At 44.4% G+C, this 21,923-nt stretch overlaps 2 protein-coding genes across 2 annotated transcripts; both read right to left on the reverse strand.

The window, feature by feature from the left end:
• Positions 1-668: 668 nt before the first annotated feature.
• LOC128259883 (uncharacterized) lies at positions 669-12,546 on the reverse strand. Its single transcript, XM_052992497.1, is given in 14 exon segments — positions 669-1,177; positions 1,238-1,419; positions 1,479-2,124; positions 2,126-2,249; positions 2,308-2,411; positions 3,719-3,956; positions 4,020-4,431; positions 9,245-9,419; positions 9,481-9,662; positions 9,725-10,500; positions 11,781-11,884; positions 11,948-12,001; positions 12,003-12,177; positions 12,238-12,546. Coding segments are annotated over 14 exon segments (3,609 nt in total). The 5' UTR covers positions 12,471-12,546; the 3' UTR covers positions 669-973.
• A 145-nt stretch (positions 12,547-12,691) lies between these two features.
• On the reverse strand, positions 12,692-21,180 carry LOC128259891 (uncharacterized). Its single transcript, XM_052992507.1, is given in 9 exon segments — positions 12,692-13,627; positions 13,687-13,780; positions 14,813-16,271; positions 16,334-16,738; positions 17,259-18,007; positions 18,009-19,190; positions 19,192-19,265; positions 19,322-19,640; positions 21,007-21,180. Coding segments are annotated over 8 exon segments (4,614 nt in total). The 5' UTR covers positions 19,632-19,640; positions 21,007-21,180; the 3' UTR covers positions 12,692-13,286.
• Positions 21,181-21,923: the final 743 nt, after the last annotated feature.

The raw sequence follows: 21,923 nt of genomic DNA on the forward strand, positions 1-21,923 counted from the left end.
AATTTTTTGAAACTGACAAAGAGACACCAAGAATGTTTATTTTGAGACACACCAAGGAAAAGTTTTTTTTAATAACGGAGCGATGTCCTCGAAAACTTGACCATGTATTTTTAACCATAAATGGCGAACTTGTGTGGCACGCAACTCATTAATGGTAGAGAAATTTTTTGGGTTGTAAATGTGTTCATAAAGTCAAACATGTTATTTTAATTTCGGAAATGACTCGTTTAGAAATTAAAAATTTGTAGATGAAATGAATTCGATTATATTCAAACAAATTGGAAACAACGCCACCTATCGGTTAGTGGCTTTACTAAGCCAGCGACAAATATCATGTAGAACTTAATGTAAAAAAAGTAAGAACAAATTAAGTATATTATTTCTAAACATAGGGTAAGCAGCATTAACTTTTCGCCCCTCAACGCCACCTGGCGTTTGGTGGCTGCACTAAGCAAGAGACAGAATTAATGTAGAAATTAATGTAAAAAAGTATATATACATATGTGTCTAGCCTCATGGGTTTTAAACCAGTTTTATGTTTTGGCGATTTTATGTTTTCAAATTATTAGATAATACAAATTTCATCGTAAATCGGATTGTTGTATTCTTAGCTATACCTCGGTACTCTTGTGAGTCTTATTTAACCACATCCCCAATGAAACGAAACATTTTAAAATTATTTCATGGCAAAGCTTGATTTTTTCCCTGCCATTAGCGGACCGATTTGATCACTTATATGCTAAAATAAGAAATAAATAATGACATTTACAGATTTTTTCTAACTGATACATTATTAAAAGAAGCTTAAAAGGCAACAAATAAAAATGACGAGTTTTGTGACCAAATCGGTTTCGTACGGAGAAACCTTAACTAACTAAAACACATTAAAAAATCAACAAATGCATTGGCTCTCACTTAACCTAAGACGTAACTGGCTGCATTTAGCCTCTTTTCAGTTCCCAGTTGCAGATCATTATTGGGAGCCCTTGGGTCCCTCCCCCAGCTCCTCCCCCGCGACCCCCTGACCCCGTCGCTTGGCCACGTTCAAGTCGCGTGCCTCCTCCATGGTCGTGGGCAGCACCTTGTCCGCCGTCTCGGGGAAAGCCAAGGTCAGGAAGCCGCTGATCAGAGCGAAGGTGGCGAACAGTATCTGCGGGGCGTAGATGTAGTACTTGGCCTGAAAGAGAAGTGGCATAGATTAGGTAACTAGCCACAGAGGACATAAACCCATGCTAACCAGCAGCGGAGTTTGGGGGGCCAACATGGAGCCGATGCGTCCCACCATGGAGCAGAGGGACAGCAGGCTGTTCCGCACGTTGGTGGGGAAGATCTCCGACGTGAAGAAGTACAGAATCTGGAAGCTGCAGGTGATGGCCAGCTTGCCGATGAGGAACAGGGTGAGGGAACCCGCGTAGTTGTCTGAGGGGAAAACCGAATTAGTTTAGTTTTTGCATAAAGTTGAGATGGAGACCCAGTACCAGCTGCCACTCCGGCGGAGGCGCCCATGCAGATGGCACAGAGCAGCATCGAGGCGCACAGGGAGTAGCGCCTGCCCACGCGGTCCATGATGACCAGGGGCAGCAGCAGGCCCGGGATCTGGATGAAGCCGTTCAGCATGAAGTTGGTGTACTTGCTGCCGCCCAGGTTGACCGAGTTCAGGCTGAGTCCCAGGGCGATGAGCGTGTGGGTGAACCAGCAGAGGCAGCAGTTGGCGATCCGCAGCGAGAAGAACCGCACGGCGCGCATGATCGGGTACTGGCTCTCGTTGGCCTGGCTCAGCTTCTGCCGGTTGGTGGCCAGCAGCTCCTCCACCTGTTCCTCGGGCAGGGCTCGCTTGTTGATCCGCGCCGCCCGACGCAGCACGGCGGCGGCCCGATCCTCGGCTCCCTGGCTGAGCAGCCAGCGCACGCTCTCCGGCAGGATCCAAAGGAACAGGATCTGCAGGATGGCCGGGGCGTAGAGGACGCGGAGCAGCCAGCGCCAGTGCTGCACCTGGGAGGCCAGGAATCCGAGGAAGGCCTCGCCCAGCGCATAGAAGATGGTGATGATCGTGGCCGCCGCCACGCGCCGCTTGGGACCCACCAGCTCGATGGCCAGCAGGAAGGCGGTGGGGAAGAGGGTGCATGCCCACGGCCATGTCCAGGAACTCGAACGCCAGGAACATGGAGTAGTTGCTCGACAGCGAGCGGATGACGCCCATCAGCGCGCTCAAGGATCCGGCCACGGCCAGCATGGTCCGTCGTCCGAACCTGTGACAAATGGGCGTTTAGGATTGGAAAATCTCTGGCCAACTGGAAGACAACTTACCGATCCGCAAAGTATCCTCCAAGGGGTATGCCCACGAACTGTCCTATATTGTTGACTGTTCCCACCATCGATAGCTTCCATTCGTCCTCACAATATATGCCGAACTACAGGGGTAAGGAAATTATTAATAATTACTTCTTATTGAATTGGCACACGGGAAAACAAATGTAGTAAATCCAAAAATTGTGTTTTAAATTAAATATTTTCCCTTTTTCATTTGACTGTTTTCGGATTTTCTTTAAATATCTGAAATGAAATTTATAATTTAAACCATATTTAACTGAAATAAAATGCATTTATATCAATTTGGAAATATTTTAAATCTAATATTTTCCACATTAACTTAAATTTTTAATATTGGTCATTAAAATAATAATAATATGCATTGTATTTAATATTATGATTTCATATTTCATTTTAATATTTTATATATGCCGAACTGAGACGTAAGGAAATTATTAATAAATACTTCTTATTGCATTGCCACACCGAAAAAAACTGAGTAAATCCAGATATTGTGTTTTCAATTTAAATATGTTCCCTTATCATTTATCATTTGGCTATTTTCGGGTTTTGATTTAAATATCTGAAAAAATAAAATGCATTTATATCAATTGGGAAATATTTAAAATCTAATATTTTCCACAATTACTTAATTTTTTAATATTGGTCATTAAAATAATAATAATATGCACTGTATTTAATATTATGATTTCATATTTCATTTTAATATTTTATATATTATTAATAAATAATTCTTATTGCATTGGTACAATTGTGTGTTCAATTTAAAAATTTTCACTTTTCATTTGACTGTTTTCGGGTTTTGATTTAAATATCGGAAATGTAATTTAAATTTAAACCATATTTAACCCAAATAAAATGCATTTATATCATATGCAAACTATTTTAAATCCAATATTTTCCACAGTAATTAAAGTTTTAATATTGATTAATTTAATTTAATATGCATTGTATTTAATATTATGATTTCATATTTAATTTTATTATTTAATATACAAATTTAAATTCAATAGTCAGATAATAATTTTTACTTTTCCGTTTTTTTATGAGTGTAAATAAAGAATAAGTAAAATAGTTATCGTTTTCTATAAATTTTGCAAAATTAATGATCATGACTACATGCGATTCAACTGAATCTAGATAGTCTACGCTGGGTTTCTCCATATAGGCTAATGCCCATACTTACATGCTTACAGTACGTGTAATAATTCGTATAAAGTTATTAGAGTGGGTGAAATTAGCTATTTAACTAATGACTATTGCCATAAACATTTATTCATGCCACCTAAAACCTATTACTTTTGAAATAAAACCAACTGAAATGGTATCAAAGTAAGCACTTCATGAGACGTTCTTATCAGTACTATCTGCCTCTGCGATTACCCACCTCAGTTGATATAGTCTTCTCCTCGTCCCTGAACTTGAAGTCGTGTCCGCAGCTCTCCGGTCTGTTGGTAAAGTACTCCTCGGCGCAGAAGTCTCCGGAGGGGGCAGCTCCCGAGATCCCAGTCTCGTTGACAGCGAAGCGGTGGCAGGCATCCCAGGAGTTCTTGTAGGGGATGGTGAAGTTCAGCCAGCTCTCCTCGTACCCACTGCTGGCACTGTCGCACTGCGGCACGTTACACCTAGGGACAGATTTGGGGAGTGTCAGCCACTCACTCCACCGGTTTCACGGACTGTTCGCCTACCTGTGCACCACTGTGCTCGCCGAGAACACATAGGAGATGGAGAAGAAGGCGTTGAAGAGCATGGGCACGCACAGCAGCACGTAGTTAATGATCTGATAGCGCCCGAACTGCCCGATCCGCACCAGAATGGCGTCCAGCGAGTTGTCCTCATCTCCGCCCGAGTGCCCATTAGTTTTGCCATTGCTCGGCGAGCTGTTGCAGCCATTGCCCTCCTTCTGGCTGGTCATGGTGATGTTTTTAACTGAAGTGCCGCCGGACACGTGGGAAAATGCACTTTTAATCGGTGTTTTATAACTCGCGCGGCCCGCTGGCGATCTTTCCGCCTCGACAAGTGTTAGCCACACACTCGAATATAGACGCTCTGGAGCGTCTCGCTGGGAGCAGTGCCACTCATTGACTGATTCAGCCATAGCTCACCATCTGGTTAAGTTCGTTTCGATGTGTTTTGATTCGACGCTCGCATGCCTCTTTCCGGTTACGGGTCTCTCGTGCGTTTCTATTTTTAATCTGACCGCCGTCTGCTCTTCTCCATGCGGCGCTGTCTTCCCTTCCTATCGGGATCTAAGTCTTATCAGGCCCAATCCCAATCCAACACTATTTGCACTTCCCAGCGAAGGGAGTACATCAAACATGGGCTCCCAGTCCCAATCCAAGGGTCTAGCACCATAGCGTTAATATCAATCGATATGGCAACTGGTTCGCTGCTGCTGTTTATCTTTCAGACGGCGAGACATGGTGTCTGGTGGGTGACGGTGGTGGGTGGAGGTGGAGATGGAGGTAGAGGTGGAGGTGGCCAACAGCTGTTCCCGCCTGTTAGCTGATTGCTAGTGGGTCAACAAGTGGTCGCTATCTTACGCTGTTTGCCCGATGTCACTGCCTTTGGCCCATGTGTCCGGCTCCTGTTTGCCTTTACACTTGATTTACTCTTGTTACGCGGACAAGGTTAAAGCGTCCGATGGTCATGCACCTGGTTTTGCAGTTCAACTATTTGGGATTTTATGTCCTGCATGGCTCATTATTTTGTGTGATCAACGCACTCATCATCCTTTCAAGTATAACCATGGATTTAGGCTGACCCCTATGGTCTATGCATATGTTTGCTCATATACTCATACTCGACCGGCTCTCGGAAAATTTAAATTTCCCACAGCTCCCTCCGTGTCTTGGTAGTTGTCCATATTTCAGTCCGGCTTTCGGAATTTTCTTTACTTTATTTCTGCTACCACGGTTTGTAAATTTTAAGAAGCCTTTGGACAAAATATCCTTCAAGAAGGGCGAAGTGAGACAAGACATAAGAGACACTCAGACCTGGACAACACCAGACAGCAACAAGATTCAGCCTCTAAAGGTCTGCTCCTAGATAAATGAAACATCAAGTTTGATGGGACCTCTCGAGGAATGACTGTGGAAAGTTTCCTGTTTCGTATCGACCGTTTACAGGAGCTGTATAAAATAATCAGGCATCAAGTTTTCCGCGAATTCCACTGTCTTCTAAATGGAGCAGCAGCCAAAAGGTACTGGCAGTTAATGGAAGACAAATATGAGTTTGACTTCTTCGCTCTGACCTGCGAGATGACCAGAACGTCCGATAATTGAGCTAATGGAGCGTCGCCAAGGCTTCAATGAGCCTTTCGACGATCATACAAAAGATACCAGAAGAAGATTTAGTAAGCACTTTAAAAGAATCCCCTAAATTCTCAGATGGGTGCTTTTCTCTTAACTTTTCGTGCTAACACAATGGTGGAGTCCAAAGGAAGGCAACCCGTGGTTGACCGATGCCTTAATAGAAAACACACAAAAAACCGGGCACCCATGATGGACTTAGGAGAAGGACGCGGCTCCAGCCAAAATTATATTAACATCAACTAGGAAAAGTTTTTTTTTTGGTGACAGCCCGGCAAGCTAAGTCAAAAGAACATGAGACTCTTAAATACAGAGCATGGGTCAAAGCCACACGTTTCTTGGCGCCTTATAAGCAGACACCAAAAAAAAAAATGTTGCAAGCGGTAATGGGAAGTCGTATGCTAATTTTCCATTCCATGCTTATCGCATCGATATCTTCGAGCCTGTTAGCCTGATAGACCAATATGATCCTTAAGTCTAGAACAAGAATTTCGCAAGCCATTAAAACATGAAACACAAAGTTCAAGCTTATGTCCACCCTAAAGTAGAGTCTTACAACAAAATACATACACTACCCAATGACTCAAGCAACCAATAGGAGCATCCAAACTTTATAGTTTTGTGTTTCAAAATATGTGTAGGTCCAAACCCTTTTCATCAACTAAATGTAAATTATTTCCAAATCAACCGGGTTCATTGCTCTGCAATGTGATAACGGACAACATAGGTTATTGTACGACAACGGAATGCTTGACTTTGCACCCGAGTTGAAGGCAAAAGTAGTTCAGTCCTTGAATTTGATCTGAGTGCAGTTATGGGAACAGTTTATGAATGAAACGGCATTTGAATAGGAATAGTGGAATTCATCTTTCACCTTTCACCATTCCTAGCCCTAGACCTCTATAAAATGGGCTGCCAAGCTAGAAGAAAGGAGAAGAACGGCGGAAGAGAAGCAACTTAACGACCCAAGCTGATCCAGATGTAACTTTGACTAGGAGGGATGCCTTGCAGATAAGAACAATATAATTTATATATATATAGTGGACAAATCCAGGACACCCGAAGAGGACCCTTGATATCATAAAAACACGTGAATCTTGAAGTCCTTTCCGTTGTCGAGGATACTCACATAGCCTGGAAGCTCCTGCCTATATATTTTGGGTGCCTAAGTCCACAGTGAACAAATTGTGAAAAAGTGACTCTACTTATTCATCCTGGAGATACCAAAACAATAACAATACGATAAACAAAATTCGCCAATGCCGCTATCAGAAGTAATATATAACAATAAACAATAACAATAATGAATGAACAAAAATATTAATGCAAATAAATAAAATAACCAAAAGTACATGAGAAGACCGAGTTTTGAGTCGGCTAAAATACAAGTATATAAATATGATTCAGTTTTTTTTTATATATTTGTTGTTTTAAGTTTGATTGTGAATTAGTGATTTAAGAACAGCCGCCTCTTTCTTGATCCCAGCGTCGAGATATTATATATATATTATATTTATATATATATATATCTATATATACATGCAGCAGAGTTAATCAAAATAACAATATTATACTTAAAATCATTTATAACACATGTTACTTCACAGATATATTACCATTGTATTGGTTTCTATGTAATAGCTTTTTTATTATGTTAAAAGTATTTACTCCAAATTAATAATATATAATAGTTTTTTTTTTTTGCAATTATGTATAAGCACGGGAAAACTTTTCTAACAAATAAACTTATAATGCAATCCATGACTTGGTAGAAAGCAATTCATAGGGGGTGCTTTCGGAACTGTGGAGCAGGTCTAGAGAAGGACATCATTTCTGACGGACAACCTTGACAATAGGGGATCGTATTGCTTCCTTGGCACACGAGCAAGTGTGACGTGGAGGGTATGTGGCCGAAACACAGCCCAATCGTGTTACGTTCAATCGAACGACTGACTTTTACATTCATTGACTTTTAGCAGGCACGTTTAATATTGTTCTTCTTATGTTGGAGAGGGAAGAAGCTACCAGGAACCACACCCAAGCTGGCGAGTTTGTGAGGGGCAACCAGGTGCCATCGGACCATCGGACGATGTCCTTCCTGGACTGGGGCACTAATATGCCTTAGATGTTTAAGTGAGAGCACTGTGTACACAAGTCCAGTGCCTGACTGACTATTCGATCGGCTGGGCTGCCGAGCATGATTGATAAATCAATGATAAGTGCGATGAGGCCACAATAAATTGTTGGCGAGCTGTAATTGAAATTGCTGATAGATATATGTAAGGCACTGGCCCCACTGAAAGCCAGCCATAAATCGGTAATACTCCGCGGCAATGCTGGCCATACAGCTGATAAGACCCGACTGCAATCGGAATTAGATAAGTACTCGAACTGAACCAATATTTATTTTGTTAAGTCACTTCTATCAATTCGCTTATGAATCGCAGAATTGCTAATTGAAGCTCAACGTAAGATTAACGTATAATATTATAAGAATAACTGTACCCATATACTATAATTAAAAGTTATTTTTACAATATATGTCGTATGAATGGAATATGATATGATTTGATTGTGATATATGGTAAGGCGCCCATTTGGCCGATATCATTTACTCGACTCGACAAATACAATTCTTAAGGTTCAAATAAACATAGTCAAAAAACAGAATCGCAGTTTTTCATTTAGAAAAATTAAAGCCAAACAACATTGGAAGACTTCTAAATTTAGTCAAAAGCGTGCTTGAAGCTTTTCCAAAACTCTTTTTTCTATTACAGGTAGTATCTAAGTGAAAACGGACCGGATCGACTGTGTAAGTAACTCAATAAACGAAACATCATAACTTCATTTGTTTTCAATTAATGCAAAAATTTACTTCGAGTTATACTCATGGTTTACTATTTCAGGCTTACGGTTTATATTTGTATTAAAACCGAAAAACTACATCATTTAGCTGCCACGGGAACAACCAAAAAATTAATTTAAAAATCGACATATGTAGCTCCATTGTCTTAAAACAAATATACATAAAAATCTCAGTATAGTCGTTCAATAGAATGCAACAGCATAAACTTCGGCTTTTCGAAGTTTTCTTCCTTTCTTGTAAAAATTCCTTTGGCTCAATAATACGGAATTAATTTTTTTAAGCTTCAAACTTTCTTTAAAATATAAGATATTTTTTTTGTTAAACATTTTTGAATAGATGAAAGTGTAAGTCTTATAGAAAAGTACTGGAAATGACTGCAACTCTCATTTTTATGTTGGGATTTTAAAATATTTTTACCGTATGTATTCCTCGTTTTTAGTTGTTATTTAAAGAGGCTTAAGCTCTTTTATAACCTTATAATCTATAGGTTAAACAACAAGAAGTCAGCTTTGCTGTTCATCGAACATACTCAATTTTCAAACGACTTTTTTGGTTGTAATGCGACTTCATATATCAAACCAACTTGGCTCACCATTAAGGTGTCAGCAGCCTTGCCAAATTTCTAAATCGTTTATTGCTCAATCTTCACTTGCAAATTTGTTGGTCATCGAAACTCGCACGCTCCAATTACGCTGATCACCGATACTGTCGACGCGATAGTGCCTCGTTTTCGATTAGGCGACACTTTTCGGGACTTTTACCTTGGGTATACTCTTGTCCAGGGCTCGTGCTTCAGCCAGCGTGGTGGGCAGCACCTTGTTGGTGGTCTCCGGAAAGAACAAAGCCAGGCCCGAGCAGGTGAATCCGAACAGGGCAAAGAGCAAATGGGGGGCATACTGGTAGTGTACGATCTACAAGCAAGGTGGAGTTTAGTGGTGTGATACCTTGGGAACTTATGGAAACGTTACTCACCAGTAGAGTGGTTTGGGGGGCCAACATCGAGCCAAAGCGACCCACGCTGGAGCAGAAGGAGAGCATGCTGTTCCGGCAGTTCGTGGGAAAGATCTCTGAGGTGAAGAAGTACAGGATCATGAAGCTGCCCGTGGACACCATTTTCGCCAGGAAGTAAAGTATCGAGGAGGCGAAAGGACACACTGTGGAGGGAGTTCTAGTTAGTTTTTTTTCACTTTAAACCATCTGTCCCAGCCAAGCTCACCTTTATCCGTGGCGGCCACTGCCAGGAGCAGGACGGCACAAGTGAACTGGCAGGAGCTGAGTGCCCAGCGGCGTCCTATCCAGTTCATGAGAGTGGTGGCCATCAGGATACCCGGCAGCTGCATGAACCCCGTCATGCTGAAGTTCTCGAACTTGCTGCCCCTCAGCTGGGTGGAGTTCAGGCTCAGGCCCAGGGCGATGAGGGTGTGGGTGAACCACACGAAGCAGCAGAGGGCGGTGCGGCCACCCAGGGCCTGGAAGATCTGTCGGAAGCTGTAGTGGCCGCCGGAGGCGGAGGACTGCTCCACCAGCCGGCGGTTCGAGCGGATCAGCGCGTCCAGCTGCTGCTCCGGCAGCTCCTTGCGGTTCACCCTGGCCACCCTCCGCAGCGTGGCCTTGGCTTCCAGCTCCTTCGACTGGCTGAGCAGCCAGCGCACGCTCTCCGGCAGCAGACAGACGAAGGTCAGGTGCAGCAGGGCGGGAGCGTAGAGCACGCGCAGCAGGACGCGCCAGTCGCGCAGGAAGTCGGCCAGGTAGCCCATCAAGGCCTCCGCCAGACCGTATGTCAGACTGATCATGGTGGCGGCCACCACGCGGTGCTGCGGACCCACCAGCTCCACTGCCAGCAGGAAGGCGGTTGGGAAGAGGGTGCTGCCCACGGCCATGTCCAGGAACTCTAGGCTCAGGAAGCTGTAGTACTCCGGCGCGGTGGAGCGAGCGAGTCCGGCAAAGGAGCTGAGGACCCCGGCGGCCACCAGTAGCAACTTCCGTCCATATCTATAGCAACACCAGAGATTGTTAGTAATGCATGAGCAAAGGATTTAGTCGTTAACCGAACTCACTGTTGCAAATTTTATAATCTCGTAAAATTGTTGTATTTAAAGAAAACTTTGATATGCCATTGTCACGGAAAAATGGACAAGATTATGGGGTCACCCCATGTAAGGCCCGTTTTTAAGCTTTTTTTGTTTTTTTTTTTCTGGAACCAGGGAAACTAAAAACTCGAAACCTATTTTTCTATATATTAAGTAACATCTTAACTACAAAAACAAAATTTTTTTTTTTCAAAATACTTATTATTCGAGACTTTTGAAACTACAAAGTGGCCTTGCTCAAAAAAAGGTGGTCCATCAGCTGGACAAAAAAAATTATTTAAAAAGCATGTTAATTTGTGGCTCAGTGTCTATCGTCGGAGGGGCAAAGGTTTTTAAATTAAAAAAATCGTTTTTTTTTATTTTTTCTTGAATTTAAAAAAAAACGGCTTGACCTTGTTTATTCAATATGCCCATTAACGAAATCGATCTAAATTGCTAAATCGTGGTCGTCAGTTTAAAAAAAACATGGTTTCGAGAAAAACGCGTGTGAAAGTTTATGTCCCAATGAAGCCCTAACAACCCTAACAACCTGTTAAAACCCTTTTTATAAAGAATAAAATCTACTCCGAGTCGTGTCAAAAATGCCAATTTAAGCTTTGGTAAAGAAAGATTTTTTAAAACCTTGAAAACTGTGTTTTCTTTCTGTTTTTATAAAGCTTTTTGAATTTCGGACATTCATTGACGACCAAATCTGAAAACTGGGTACATTTTCCAAGCAAATTAAATTCCCAGATCTGTGATACCACTGAACCAATCAACAAAGATTTGACCAATTTAAGAGGTGGGCTAATTTAGAAAAGAAAAAAGGGATTTCGCGCTGTCCATTTCAGATTCTGTCAATTTTATTGTCGCCGAGATCTCGAGACTCCTACGGAAATAGGGACAGGAAGTATATACATATCATTTGAACAAGTAAAGGGTATACCAATCGCCAAAAATATGTCGACAAAATAGTTGGTGCGTGCTTGTAATAATCGATCCCGTCTGACTAAATTTCGCCCTTTCGCACTCAACACCAGTTTGGTTGGATTTCGAACTTGTTGTGAATAACAAATTTCATTTTTGTTGGCAATACGATGCGAAAGTTAAACAAGTATGCTTGCACTTAAAAATGTCATTGCACTGATAAGTGGCAAATATTTGACTAATTCTTATATAAAAGTATTTTCGTGTTTAACATACCGATCGGCTAGATAACCCCCTAGGGGTATGCCCACAAACTGTCCTATATTGTTGACTGTCCCGACCATCGATAGCTTCCACTGGTCAGCGCAGAAGATGCCGAACTGTTGATAGGGAGAGGGCACCAAAGTCAGTTCAATGCCTTTCGGAAACACCATTGGACCTACCTCACTGGCTATCGTATTGTCGTCGTTGCTCAGCTTGAAGCCCGCATCGCAAGCCAACGCGCCGATCCGCATCGAAACTGCTGGCGTTGCACGAAGCTCCAACCAATGGATCCGATCTCACGGCGTAGTGCTCGCACTGATCCCAGCTCCCGTGGCGCTGCGGAGTGGTGAAGTTCAGGAAGGGCGCCTCGTAGCTGGTAGCCAAATTGTCGCACTGGGCTATGTGGCATCTGTGAAAGACTTCTGGAGCTAAAAATGGCAATGGCAATGGCATCGTTCGACTGACCCACCTGTGCAGCACTTCTCCGGCTGTGAAGACGAAGGAAATGGAGTAGAAGGCGTTGCAGATGATGGGCAGGCAGAGCAGCAGGTAGTTGAAGATCTGGAAGCGACCGAACTGGCCGATCCCAATGATGATTGCGTCCAGCTGGCTCTCCTCCGTCGCCTTCTCGGATTCCGCGTCCTCCAATCCCGTTTCAGGCTTCTCCGGAACCACCTCCAGTGTGGGCTGCAGTTTGGGCATGCTGCTGCTGCCGATTGCACCAAGCGTCGCCAAGTGACTGAGTCCGGCTTGGAAAACCGCACGCCCGACGCTGGTTGCCCTTAATTGGCTGAGTTATTCACGGCGGAGAGGCCCGTCCGCGAGCAGTTTTCACACGTTCAATTACCTAAGCACGCCCACTGAAGCCCGGATTTAATTGCCAGATTAACTAACTGAGATGAACGCCTCGAGACATCAGGCCATTGTCATGTAATTATGCTTTTATTGTTCAGATTCAATGCAAGAATTAAAAATATCACTTGAGATTGTTTTTTTTTTTTTGTGTAAGACAGTGTGTTTGGGTGTATATTATGGTGTATGGGTGAGTAAAGTGACTAAGAAACTAATGTATAGAGTACGAATACTATAAGGGTTCGAAAGCTTAGTTCAAAGGAAACTTGGATTAACATTGTGTACGAATACAAATACAGGTAGAGAGGGGGTTTCCTAATTACTCCCGATCACACATCTGCTTTCCTATGGCAAATACCGCACAAATTCGCGACGAGCTAGTTACTTTTACAACCTACAGCCCAGGAGTTCTTCCCCGTTCGCTCCAGAAATCAACTTTAACTTCAGTATCCGAATGTTGCGTTTGGTGTCAAACAGAAATGTCAATAAATTATGCCTCGTTATGGAAGTGCCCTAAAACTACAAATTACAAATCGAACTATTTATGGAGTACAAGCAAAGCTGCCTTCCGTGCTCTCTACTTTGCTACGTTAATATCAATCAATCTTATCGATTTTCAATTTGATAATTTCGTTTGTAACTAGTTTAAAGTGGAGTTTAGACCGACTACAGGTTGTACATGGGATTACTGGTGGCGTCGAACAGCTGGGTCCCTGTGGACTCGATCATGGATCTCAGCGCAATGCTCCGCTGCTTGGCCACCGCCTTGCGCAGCGTTAACTCGAACACATTGTCCTCATCGATGTTGTCCATCGGCATGTGTTCCCTGTGCCCCTCGCTCCGATCGGGAGTCTTAAAGACGAGCTCCTCGTGCTCATAAAGGACACTTGTCTCGGCAAACTCCTTGGCAAAGTACTGTGCTGTGTTCCGGTTTTGAATGACCTCGCTGGGAAAGCACTGCAGAAGTTCTTCGAAGCTCAGCTCAGCCACCAAATTGTTGAGTATCTCTGCAATTTAATTAACTACATATATTAATTGGTACTTTGTGATAAATTCAGCTACAAACCCGAAATGTGTGTCTTCCAGTTGGGCAGCGCCTCCTGTTTGCTGAGAATCTTCCGCAGCAGGCTCTCCCAGTGTTTGGGCGTGAAACCGCAGGACTGCATGATAAATGAAATAGAAAGCATTAAAAAAATGTACTCATAGGTAAAAATTTTACTATATCTGTGTTATCCCTTATGTTCCTTTAAGAAAAGGATCAACAAATATTTTTATAAGCTATATAATATTATCTACATCATTATAGTTTCCTGTGCTATCTAATCGTTTACCTTTTCATAGCAAAAACAATTTTGGGAATGAATACCACTGAGAAAATGTTCAATATTAAATTGAAGTGTTTGAAGCTCACCATTTTTTAACCTCGTTAAGTACAAAAATGTATTTTTTTATATGTGAAACCTACGCATTGGCTTCACAGATACAAAAAAAAACATTTTTGTACTTTAGAACCAAATATTAGATTTACGTTAGGGGAGTTTTTTAAATCTAAGCCTAGATAACATGAATAAAATCCCCCGCTCAATCATTATACATATCTACAATATGTATATATATCCTAAATATGTGTACAGAATTTTAAACAAAATTGTTTCACAAGTTTTTGAGTTACTAATTTGAATAAAGTATTTTTGAGAAAAATTAGATTGAATTGCCACACGTCAGTAAAAAATTTTTTGTTTGTTTCTGGCAAAAAAAAAACGTGTGGATAAGTTTTTCTTTAAAACCAATTAATTATTTGATAATTTAACTAAGAACGAAAAATACGAAAATCTTCATGGCATCGATGCTATTGACCATAAAAGCACTAACCATAACCATAGAATTAATTGCAATAACTTCATTATAACTTCAGAAATAATGTTTAAATTTTATAGAAATTATACGACTGTATCCTAGAGCAGTCATATGTGAAATATACTAATGTCGGCATAACTTTGTTATTGTTCTATAAATATTTATTTAAATAGGAAATGTTTAATAAGTGAATACAAATATATTAGTTTTAATAGTGATTTCCTTCTTGTTTTTCTAATAGTTCCCTATTTTAATACAATTGTTTTGAAATTACTATGATATTTTCCCAATTTACATAGGGTAAAAGTTTAAATCCTAAAAAATCCATCACTTACCTTTCCGTACTGCCACAGAAAGGCGGGACAAAAACTAAGCAGGTAGTTTATTGCCAAGTTCTTGGGCAAGACGATTACCAGGAAACTGTCGATGCCCATCAAATGCGGCGTCTTTTGTATGAAGGCCAGAAACTCGGAGATGATCTCGCGATCCACCTTGCTGGAGGCCAGCAGACTCTGAATCTTGAGGGTGAGGGTCAGCAGCTCGTTATGCCAGCTGATGAAGCGCACCTCAAACTCGCCCTCGTCCTTGTTCGGGTAGCTGAAGTCGCTTCGTTCGAAGGGCGGCAGGCGGTTTAAGTACTGCGGTCGCTCCAGCAAACAGGGTATTGGCCGAATGTAGCTCTTGATGTGGCGCTCAAACTCCTCGCCCTCGGGCAGCTTATAGTCAGGAATGAAGGGCACGTACACTAGCTTGCTGCCCAGCGGATCATTGGGATTCTTTACATTTGGCTTGGGACAGTAATTGGGAGCCATGCCCACCATGTACGAGATGCACTCCATGCGCAGGTTCATGAATTCCTCGCGACCAGCCTGCTGCTCCACGTCCGCTGACTGCAGGTCTGTGATGAGATCACTGAGGGCCTTCAACCGCCCCATGTACATGCGAAACAGGATCTTGAGGCCCTTGAGATTAGTGGCGGCCACGTCATCATCCGGCTGGGGCTGCGACAGCGAGGCATTTGAGTTCCGCTTTTGAAAGGGCGACGACTGCTGCTCCTGCAGCTGATCGTAGACGATTCGCTGCTGCCGGCCACCGATCGAGAGGCTCGCGGAGCGCTCCTCGTGCGCCGAGCTGGCGCAAGAGCTGGACAGCGACTGGGCGTCCGCCTCGCTGTGCAGCGAGGGAGCCCGCGAACTGCTGCACTCCTCGTCGTAGTCGTCGTCCAGTTGCGGCGGCGTGTGCGAACGCACCTCGTGGGCCTGCAGGGACGAGCTCACGTCGTAGATGTCGTAGAAGTACACCTGCAGAATGTTAACGAACACCTTCTGCGAGGTCTGATAGCCCTTTTGGCCAATGTGCGAGGCGATGTAGTTGAGGAACAGCTGTAGAATCACGTCCAGCGTCAGGCTATGTTCGATGCACAGTGCATGGATGAGGGCGTCGCTGATCGCTTCGATTAGCGCAGGCTGCTCGTTGGCCAGCAGAATCGTCTCGCAGAAGTCCGAGAACGAGACGATGGTGCTCGGAGTTGGCGTACTGGCCGCAGCGGGCTTGCTCTTTCCACCTACCCGTCGGGTTTTCTTACCCCGCGAATGGGATTGGGATTGGCAGTCGGCTTGCTGCTGATGGCGTCGCTGGTAGATCACAGTGCTGTCGTCGAACAGAACGTTCTTGTGCCGAATCAGGGCGGTGGCCAGGTTGCGTCTGCTGGACTTTGCAATTATCTCCTGAGCCAGTAGATAGTTGGACATGCGGCAGGCTGTCACAGCCAGCAGCAGGTTTTCTTCGGGGGAACTAGATGGGAAATCAAAACAATTGACTTAAGACTTCTTTACAGAAATCAGGCAACCACTTACAGCTTGTTCAAGTACTTCAGGTAGTTGATCAGCTCTCCACTCATAGAGTCCGCCACTACGGGTGAAATCAGCATTATCTTCGGAATCTCCGCCGGAGCATGTTTGATGAACATGTTGAGGAACTCCAGCGAGAGCGGAACCTGCTTGTAGCCCTGCTGGATCACCCGAGCGGGCGTAAAGTACGGACGAACCGTCTGGTTCAGAAAAGCCGACTTCAAGCGATCTGTCCCCAAACTGAGTAGGAACAGTTTTACCGTGTAGATCAGTCCCGCAAGCTCAGTGGTCTCCATTGTCTCATCGCTGTCCATGAAGTTCTCTATGTAGTTATTGAAGATGTCCACCAGATGAAGCTGGCACATTCTGTAGAAGCCTGTAGCCTGCAGATAAACTTCCTGTTTGCTGGAACTGAAAGAAAGGCAAGATGTATAACAAGATGTATAAATAAAAAAGTAAGAGTTAAAGTCTGTTAAGGAGAAGCAAAAACAAAAACATCAGCAACTATTGTTAAAAACAAAGTAAGAATAATGTTCCGCAATTTTGTGGTTGGCGACCATTTATCATAGTCACTTGAAATAGCTTTTAAACTGAGTAAAGAAAGCGAAAAACACATGATTAAATATGTAACTAACAAATACTTTTTACATAAATAGCTTTTAAACTGAGTAAAGAATGCGAAAAACAGATGATTAGATATGTAACTAATGAAATACATCTTTCCTATATTTAAAATTTTTATAATATCTACTGAAAAGGCTACGAAATGAGGGTAAATTGCCCAAATCCGATCTTTGCTTCCAACTACATAAGAAACAAATAATTTTTAAGGTTTCCATGTTCCAGCCTGTTGATACAGACATACATTATTTCATACTTTTGAAATAATATCAATGTTACTGGTAGAAGTTTAAATAATTTTTTTCCGTACCGTATTGAGAAATCAGCAAGCTTTCTGCAGTTCGCAACGAACATTTTCCGGAGCTGCAGCTCCCGCTCCGCCCCCAAGCGCTCGCCCTGCAGCGTGAGACTCAGGCGCAGCATGACATGCGCCTCCTCCATGAGATCGTAGAAGTTGCAGCTGCTGGCACTGCGATACGACTCCGCAATGCCCTCGAGATCCTCGATGACGCACTCCACCCGCGGAACTTCCAGGTTATACAGCGTCCACTCGTTGGCCACCGTCGAGGATTGGGCTGCACTGCTGCTCCTCAGCAGGCTGCTGTGTTTGGCCTTCGCCTCGGCCAGCAGACGAGCGGCGATGTTCCGTTTGACGGCCACCACTTGACCGCCTGTCACCTCGCCCATGCTGCGCCGCTTGTGCTGCTCCAGAGCTGCGTTCGTGATAAGCACCAGCTGCTCCCGGTTCACGCACACAAACTGAACGTGCATAAACGCGGCCAGGCCAACGACAGCGATGGGCGAGCTCACATCCGGGGCGGATTCCTCGGGGAACAGACCGCCAATCGAGGGGTACTCGAAGCGGTTGTGAAAGAGCTTGTGCCCGATGCGCGACGTGTGCGTTTCCACGGACTCGGAGGTCACCGCAAACACCACGTAGTCGTTAATGTGCACCTGGATCACCGGAGCCGTGAAGCTGTAGCTGGCCACCGGCTTTTCGTTCTCACTGTACCACTTGCCTTGGGCGGAGAACTGGTACAGGAAGCCGTCCACACTGCTAGGCCACCAGGAGGGCGTGACCCATGCACCTCTGGTGCTGCGACGACTTGAGTGTCCGGCGGTTGACGTGCTTGAAGGTGGTCACCGCACTGGGCACCTGTTGGTTGCCCATGTCGTACTCGTCGTCCTCCTGATCTGCTCCCTGCCCGCTTCGCTGGTAGATGGCCTTGAGGTCCATGCAGCGAAGAATGTCCAAGACCCGCGGTTGGTTCTCTGAGGTCTTCATGCAGATCTGAAGCAGCTTCCGCACATCGTATTGCACTGAGGCATCATCCAGATGGCTGCCCCCGGCGATGCCCCTCACATTCATGGCCTTGGCCTCGTTGACGAGCTTGATTTTAATGTCTGCAGCTCGCTGGGGACTGATGGTGATGTCCTGGTTGTCCTCCTGACCCTTTCCTCCTCCGAACTCACTCTCATCCCACTGGGAGCGCAGTTCCGGCTCGAACTCCCTGCCGTAGGCGTTGTTAACCAGCTTGGCCAAGTTGAAGTCCAGCGGCGACCGTCCTGGCAAGGCTCCGTTAATGGCCACCGGTGGCTTTCCACTGCTCGTCGACTGCAGCGAGTCGCTGTCGCAGCTCTGCTGGCTGTGGCTGGAACTGACCACGCCCCCGCCCACGCCCCCGCCACTGGCACTAGCCTTGCTGCCGAGGCTGAGGGATTCGGAGAGCGGCTCATCTCCGCCACCGTAGTCGTTGTCCAGGCAGCTCACGTCCTGCCCTCCACTGGCTCTGCTCGCCAGTGCATCCACCACCTTGAAGGCCACGCAGTAGCGATGGCTGAGGCAGGCGATCACGTTCTCGGCCAGACACAGACGCACTGGAACGAAGTTCAGCTGCACGAAGAACTTGAAGGGCAGGAAATCGATGAAGGAGAACCTGGGCTGGGTGTTCTCGTGGACGCACTGCGTGTACTCGTACAGGTAGATCCTGTCGCGGCTGCTCACGATGATGTTGCCGGAGGTCTGACAGCACTGCACCAGCTCCGGCGGACTGCGCAGTGGCAGCTCGATCACATCGATGCTTTCCACCAGCGGCGTCTTGGGCGTGGTCATCGAGGCTATCCGGATAGTGATGGGCAGCTCGTTGAGCCGGCTGTCCGGGAACTTCCAAAAGTTGGCATAGATGCGCACGAACATCTTGGTGTCGTCCTCGGAGCAGACCGTGTTGCTGTTGCTGCTCGAAGGTGCAGCTAATTGTGGAGGAGGAATGCACCGGACTGCCCGCCTGCTCCTTCTCCAGCGTGAGCAAGTATTTTCCTGAGGGAGATTCGGCTTAAGTTGCTAACTCGAAGCGTGAATCGCTTGCTACTCACCAGCCTCGCAGTAAATCAATTGCACCACCTCGCCCACTGTGGCCAGAGTGCTCCTGTTGGGCGTCCGCTCATCGCCTCCGGAGGTGCAAGCATCTACTGCCGCCTCATTCGATACTCCGTCATCCGCTGGCGCTTTCCTGGTGTCCTCCGACTGGTTCGGCTTGCCCGCGATGTCGTAGATCTCAATGAACTGCTCCGCACTGCTGATGGCTATCCTGTTGTTGCCGATCAAGCTGGCCGCTAGGATGTCGCCGTTCAGAGCGTAGGTCTGTTGCCTAGCAAAGTTGTAGGCCTGGAGGATCTTCACCATGGTGGCTCACTGGAACAGAGAGCGAGATGCGACTCTATCACTTTAGCTGTCTCGAATTGCAGACTACGCCCTCGACTGAGAGCAGTGACTTCATCGCCGGACGTGCACAGACTGATGGCCTCACGGCGAATACGTCGCTAGAGCAGGCAGTTCTCTGCAAGGGAGTGGGAGTGGGACAGAGAAAGGGGAAGTCCGAACGGGAGTGGGTTGGCGGACCGCTTAGCGGGGGCTCAGTCAAGTGGTTCTTGTTTGGGCATGTGAACCATTAGCATAATTGAGCGCTTATGCTGGGGTCAGGGATCGGGAGAGTGGATTATTACGAGAGCTAGCGCAAGAGTGAGGCTATTAATAATGATTAGATTTATAGCACTTCAAGCTGTTTATGATGGGCATCCAAGCTACTGTGATCACAAATAACTAGTGAGATCTTTTAGTCAAAACTGATATAACTGGTTATAATTTTTAGAAATTATTGTAGTTAATTACTTTGAAAGACAATATATAAATATGTCGAGATTTTAAAATAACATACTTAATAAGTTTCCCATTCCACAGAAATGTTTAAATCTTTCATTAGAGTTCTGGATGCTAATGGTATTCGTAGTAATTTCTACACCCCCTCTTAAGTTAAATATCTAAAGATTTATGTTTCACCCTAGACATGCAACACTATTTTAAGCAAACGGAGTGTCACAATAGGTCAGTGCTGCACCTTTCACTTCCGCTGGAATTCCTGCAGAGTCCTCCGCTTTAGTCATAAAGCTAAACAGACATGAAATTAGGTCACAGCAGTATACAAAAACACGCCCTTTCCTTTCCGTCCGTCGCATACCCCGTTCCCCGCACTTCACGCTGGCGATTTAGGAGCCACTTGAAATGGGTTTGGCCCTCGGCGGCAGGTGGGATTACGATTCCGACTGGCTATACGTGCGTTTGCCTAATTAAGCCATTGGACACACACTGGACATACACTCGGCACATCAATCAAAACAACCGGCGAAGCGGCGGAAACCGGATGCGGGGGTGCCGAAAATAGAACGCGATTCGAGGGGCACATTTATTTCAGGCCGCTTGGCCAAATCAATAAATCCGGCGATCATAATCCGTGCATTAACCCAAATGAGCTTGGGAAACGGAGAAGCCAGGACAGGAAACCCCAAGCGGGCGGGGAAGAGCAGAAATCAAAGGCTGTGTGTATGTAAATTGCATTTTGGCAGCGGCATCCGGAGAAAAATCAATACCTAAGAACTTCTTGAAAGTGGCACTACCGAACTTAGGTACTCGTAAATACTTCTGTTGATTTTATCTTAAGATTTAATCATTTTAATCAGAAAAAAAAAGGAGTTTAAATTATTGTAAACACTCATTTCTTTACCGCTTGGGCCTCGATGACCCGGCAATTTTTAATTATTTCAAACTAGCGGTTTCTATGCCGCATTATTATAACTTAGCACAGGACCGCCCATTTTAATATACGAGCGAATTTGGTTTGTTTATATTTTAACCGTGACGTGCCAAACAACAATAAAATAGTGTTTCTTGTAGTGTGACCAAAACCTTGTTTACTGATAAATGCACCGATTTTACTGTTAAAGAGTAGTTTGGTATTTTTTCGATTAAATAAAATTGACATATACCATTCATAGAGAAACGGTTGGAAATTCTGGCGCATGTGAAACTCCGAAGCCCATTGAGAACGTTCCAACTGTGGCGTGGATAATTGTGGACTACTTGTATTTTACTATAAGCCTAGAGTTAATAGCTAATGAGATCTTTTAAAGGGTCTGACAACTATTCTCTTTATACTTCTCTTTCTACTTCTCATTGGTTAACATACATCAATATAACCGAAATTTAAATTGTTTCGCGTTAAGATTTTTGAGATGCACCCATTAACCTTCACATTTAGTATTTTGAGAGAAAGATGCAAGTCTGCTATTTTCAAGTTGTTGGATGTAAGAAAATAAAGAGATAATGATTCGATTCTGTCAAAGTTGGACAACGAGAATCTCTGCCAGTAAATGCAGGTATTTTGAAGAGTCTATTATAAAAATCAGTCTCAATTACCTGTCGGGCGATAGACTTGACGATCTAAGAGGAGCCCAGGAAAATAATTTATAAGACATTCCAGAAAGAAATTATGGATCAGGAAGTTTTGGTCACCACATCATTTATCAAAGGGAAGTTTTTGGAACTGAGCAAATCAAAAAACAAAAACTATTTCAATAACAGATTTCTTAGTCTTATCAACGATATAGCAAAGAAATAACAACTGTGTTGCTCTCTGTTAGT

The sequence above is a fragment of the Drosophila gunungcola genome (assembly GCF_025200985.1).
Source record: "Drosophila gunungcola strain Sukarami chromosome 3L unlocalized genomic scaffold, Dgunungcola_SK_2 000009F, whole genome shotgun sequence".
Classification (NCBI taxonomy): Eukaryota; Metazoa; Arthropoda; class Insecta; order Diptera; family Drosophilidae; genus Drosophila; species Drosophila gunungcola.